The sequence below is a fragment of the Anarrhichthys ocellatus genome, unplaced genomic scaffold (genome assembly GCF_004355925.1).
Source record: "Anarrhichthys ocellatus isolate YVR2014 unplaced genomic scaffold, GSC_Weel_1.0 scaffold135, whole genome shotgun sequence".
NCBI lineage: Eukaryota > Metazoa > Chordata > Actinopteri > Perciformes > Anarhichadidae > Anarrhichthys > Anarrhichthys ocellatus.
The window spans coordinates 552,651-557,953 of NW_022280165.1; the positions used below are offsets into that span (position 1 = coordinate 552,651).

General features: G+C 41.7%; 1 protein-coding gene across 1 annotated transcript in view; it reads right to left on the reverse strand.

Moving 5' to 3' along the window:
* LOC116399916 (HEAT repeat-containing protein 5A-like) overlaps positions 1–4,704 on the reverse strand; it is a gene marked incomplete at its 5' end in the record, with an annotated part of 12,595 nt that extends 7,891 nt beyond the window's left edge. The window contains 7 exon segments of the mRNA XM_031877405.1: positions 1–53; positions 739–921; positions 1,827–1,971; positions 3,138–3,164; positions 3,664–3,833; positions 4,065–4,254; positions 4,474–4,704. The exon segment at positions 1–53 is cut by the window's left edge and continues 187 nt beyond it. Of these exon segments, the coding sequence (XP_031733265.1) occupies positions 1–53; positions 739–921; positions 1,827–1,971; positions 3,138–3,164; positions 3,664–3,833; positions 4,065–4,254; positions 4,474–4,704 (999 nt within the window).
* Between the last annotated feature and the right edge of the window lie 599 nt (positions 4,705–5,303).

Genomic DNA, 5,303 nt, shown 5'->3' on the forward strand with positions numbered 1-5,303 from the left:
GGCGGGGTCCGCCTCCTCGTCCTCCTGCCTCGCCTCAACCGGAGTCCGACAGTCTGAAGAAAAGTCAGGAAAGGGAGTCGATTCCTGAGCTTAGAAACTCAAGGTCCACTTACTACCTTTACCGGAGCTTTAAACAGCATCTCAGGGTCTTCATCACTCTCATCTATTGTCCCCGTAGTTTCCAAAATCTCCAAACTTCATAAGATCACAACTAAGTAGGTGCCTTCTGCTGATGAAGACCATGAGACGTGGTTAAAAGCTCTCGAAAAAGTACGCAGATGGAATTCAGATTTATTGTTGTTGTTTCTGTTTTTGACCTGGACAAGACATTTCAAGTTGCTACTTGAGGTTTGGAGTCCTTAAATGTAAATTATTGACAAAAGGTTTGTCAAAATTAAAAGGAGGTCACACTTTCACCTCCTTTTTTACTTTTGAACCTATTTTAAAAAATCTATTTACGCATTAATGAGTTCAAATCAAACATTGTTTCTGGAAGAAAATACTTTATATCGACCTCAGACCCTCAACTACTAAACAGTTTCTAGATATTATATTGTCTTTTGAATTCGTTAATTCATTTGGACTTCTAGTTTTAATAATGTGATGTCAGAAACAATAAGATGAATCATACAAACATTCAAATACCTCGTGTCAGTCGTACAAACCGTCACCAGGTCAGTTAAACTGACATGAAGTCAGATGATCTGATAATTAGTATACATGACGTGTTGAACACACCGGTGGTCGCAGACAGGACGTCCTTGCAGAGTTTGAGCCAGTGTCCCAGTTTGCCGCTGGTGGCGCTGGACGCCATCGTGTGGACCAGAGTCTCCTGGATGTCCCTCCTCAGACCAGGATCTGACTCCCGGTCCAACAGAGTGAACAGGGCTCCTTCCAGACCCACCTCCTTTATGGTGACGTCTGCAGAGGGAGGAAGAGGAGGGTGAGGACGAACGTGAAGGAGTAAAACACGAGGAAAACCAGAATATATGATGTAATGCTTTATAAAGTCTAATAACTTCAGAATTAAACAATAATGAAAGTCTCTCTGTCTAGATTTAAAGGTCCAGCGTGTAGTAGAAATGGAATATAATAATAATAATAATAATAATAATAATAATAATGTTCTTTCGTGATAATAAGAATCGTTGTTTTGGTTACCTTAGAATGAGCCGTTTATATCCACATACGGAGCCGGCCGCCATGTTTCTACAGAAGCCCAGAAGGGACAAACCAAACACCGACTCTAGAGAGAAGTTTCAGTTGGTTGCAATCTGCAACCTCACCACTAGATGGCGCCAGGTCCTCCACACTGTACCTTTAACATCAGTGGACGCTTTTAAAAAACAGCTCACCTGTTCGGACTTCCCTTTGTGTGATGTTTGATCGGCTCTTATTTAGATTTATTTAGATTTTCTTTAGGTCTGTATTCATGTTAGTCACCTTATTTCCTTTGTGAGGCACTTCGTGACATTCTGCTCTTGAAGGTGTTACTATAATAATATAATACTGTTATATATAATATAATATGATAATGTTAATAACTTATTTGAAATGTTGTGATTTCTGGGTTTGAAAGAGTTGAAATAAATGTAAAAGGTCATTAGACAAATGAATCACAACTATCACACCGTTATACTGTTTGTTTGGTTAAATCTTTGCATTATTGTTTAGTTAGTTCATTGAATATTATTCTATTTTATTGTATATATTGTGCATTTTTATATTTCATATGTTTCCTCTGTTGTTTTTATTGCTTTACCTGTATATATAAATCTATGTAATTAAGTTCAGTATTGTTTCTTCAAACAAAACGTCCGTCTCACCCAGCTGCGTGTTGTCTCGTCTGGGCAGCTCTTTGACGAGAGTCACAGCGTGTTCACAAACCTCCAGAGCTTCACGCTGGACCAGCTGACGCAGACACGACACCACCGACCCACGTAGACACAGGTAGGAACTACACAGGTGAGCCTGAGAGAGAGAGACACAGAGACACACAGACACACACACACACACACACACACACACACACACACACACACACACACACACACACAGGAGTCAACAGCAGAACTCCATCAACAGGTCTCATCAGAGGAAACATGCAGCTTCACAGTGTTTCCTCCAGACTAACAAACTAAACTTTGTTCACATTGAAGTGTGTATGAAGAACTGTGGATATATTTTAAACACCTCAAAGATTCTACATCAGTTATATTTTAGGATATTTTCACCTTTCTGTTCTCGTCAAACACACCAGACTTCATTCATAAAAGCAGTGATTTGACCTCAGAACTCAGGAGCTTCTGGTCTCTCGTTGCCTCCATCGGTTAGTTAGTTGGTGTCATTGAGTGACTTTGGTGTTTTAAAGCGTTAGTTCACATTCATTAAAGTCTGAGTTCATCAAAGCCTTTTCATTTCATTGAGAGTGTTTGTAGAAATTGATTTTAGAACTATTACTTTATATTCTGGAGGAGACATTACTGAGAAACTACACTCAGGAACAGAGGGAGGAGCTGAAACAGCTTTATATTCAGGATTTAAACTCAGATACTCGTGGAACTGTCTCTTCAAGGCTTCACATAACGAGCATTCCCAAATGTTCCCAAAACTCAATGTAACGTTCAAGTTAAAAAAAAAACACAAAAACATTCTCACAACGTAGAAGAACTTTCTGCATAAAAAAACAATGTATTGATTATCAAAACATTCTGTACATTATCAAGAAACCGAAGCAGTAACAGCACATTATTCTGTGTAGAATAATAATAATGTGGTCACGTTGTTGTAATGTCATGATGATGAGCTGAGAGATCATTTCACATTCATGGATCAGATTAACAGGATGAATCTTAATCATAAATAACACATTCAATTCACTTTTTTCTGGAGGAAACACTGAGACACAAAAACAGCCAGCAGGAAGCAACACGGTGGTGTTATTGAGTTAGCCGTCAGTCTGCAAAGCAAACTATGTGAAAGTAAACTGCAACAGAAAAAACGTTAACCAACAACAGTGAGTTAATACGATTCCAAACAAAGGAAGATGTTAAAAACAGCAGAGTGTTGAGGGAGAACAACGCTGAAAATAAAAGAGAGACAAACAGCAGCTTCAGGGCTTTTGAGAGAAAACCTACCAACATGGAATAATCCAACAAGATCTCCTGCAAGACACAACACAGGGTCAAAACACACTCACAGCTTACTGTGTAGTAGTTCAGGTGTAGTTTATGTGTAGTTCAGGTGTAGTCAAGTGGTTCAGGTGTAGTTTATGTGTCGTTCAGGTGTAGTGAGGTAGTTCAGGTGTAGTTCAGGTGGAGTTTATGTGGTTCAGGTGTAGTGAGGTGTTTCAGGTGTAGTTCAGGTGTAGTTTATGTGTAGTCAAGTGGTTCAGGTGTTGTGATGTAGTTCAGGTGTAGTTCAGGTGGAGTTTATGTGTGGTTCAGGTGTAGTGAGGTGGTTCAGGTGTAGTTTGTGTAGTGAGGTGGTTCAGGTGTAGTTTATGTGTAGTGAGGTGGAGTATATGTGTAGTTCAGGCGGAGTTTATGTGTAGTTTATGTGTAGTCAAGTGGTTCAGGTGTAGTTTATGTGTAGTTCAGGTGTAGTTCATGTGTAGTTCAGGTGTAGTTCATGTGTAGTTCAGGTGTAGTCAGGAGTACTTACACAGAGTGCAGGTACTAGGCTGGCCAGGTTGACGTGTGGAGGTGAGAACATGTGCAGCTGCTGCAGACAGGAAATGGATCTGGCCTGAACCAGAGAGTCTGGAAAGTCCTGCATCACCTCACATCCCACCAGACAGGTGGAGCGCAGACCGGATACTGCTGCACCTTCACCTGATGGACACACATCATTCACCCGTTACACCTTCACCTGATGGGCACACATCATTCACCTGTTACACCTTCACCTGATGGGCACAACACATCATTCACACCTGTCACACCTTCACCTGATGAACACATCACATCATCCACACCTGTTACACCTTCACCTGATGAACACAACACATCATTCACACCTGTTACACCTTCACGTGATGGACACAGGTGTGAGGTGGGCGGTACCTTGCAGGTCGGGGCCCAGGCAGGTGATGAGGGCGTGCAGGCAGCGTCCCAGGCTGTGGTGCACCTCTGGGTGGGTGGGCGGTGCCGACAGCAGCAGCCGGAGCACCAGGTTGAAGGACGGCTCGGCGTGAGCGCGGTACAGACCGCCAGACAGGTCGACCACCAGAGACAGACTGTGGAGAGACCAGGTCTGCAACACACACACACGCGCACACGCACACGCACACGCACACGCACGCATTTTGGGGTTAAGTGTTTTGCTCAAGGACACATCGAGATGCGACTAGTGGAGCCGGGGATCGAACCGCCGAACCTGTGATTGAAGGACGGCCCTGCTCTCCACTTAGCCACAGTCACCTGCGACTGTGTGTCTGAGAGTCTGCGTGTGTGTATGTGTGTGCGTGTGTACCTGGACCTCAGGTGAGGTGCTGTCCTGGCTCAGAGTGAACAGGACTCCCAGACAGGTGGACAGGTGTTGAGGTGAGCCGATTCCTCCGGTGTAGCGGTGCAGCGCCCCTAGAGCCAGAGAGAAGCCGCTGCGAGACGTCGCGTCACGAGCCGTCTTCAGCCTGAGAGACGTGAAGAGGAGTTTAACGAACTGTTTGTGTTCATATTGTTCATATCGTTTACTATTACAGTCCTACAAATGACCCACGTAGCACAGAACTCCAGCAGGAAGGATTTTGTATATCGTTGTTTTTTTTCTTGAAGCTAGTAATTAAAATATCCTTGGTCATCCGAACATGATATGACAAAAAGTAACAAAAACACAAACCTCGTTTGTTGCTGCTTTAAGATCGCAGACTTTTTTTCAATTCATCTGTTTTTTAACGGCAGAAATTTGTTTTATTATTCACAAATATGTAATAACATATATATAAACAACTAATAACTACTAACAGTTGGTAACATGGTCTGGGGCCTATATATGTATACATATATACACATACATATATACTACATACATATATACTACATACACGTATACACACGTATACACACATACACACATATACACACAGTGGGTACGGAAAGTATTCAGACCCCTTTACATTTTTCACTCTTTGTTTCATTGCAGCCATTTGCTAAAATCAAAAAAGTTCATTTTATTTCCCATTAATGTACACTCAGCACCCCATCTTGACAGAAAAAAAAAGAAATATATATATTTATATATATATATACGATATACTATATATATATATACGTATATACGATATACTATATATGTATACATAT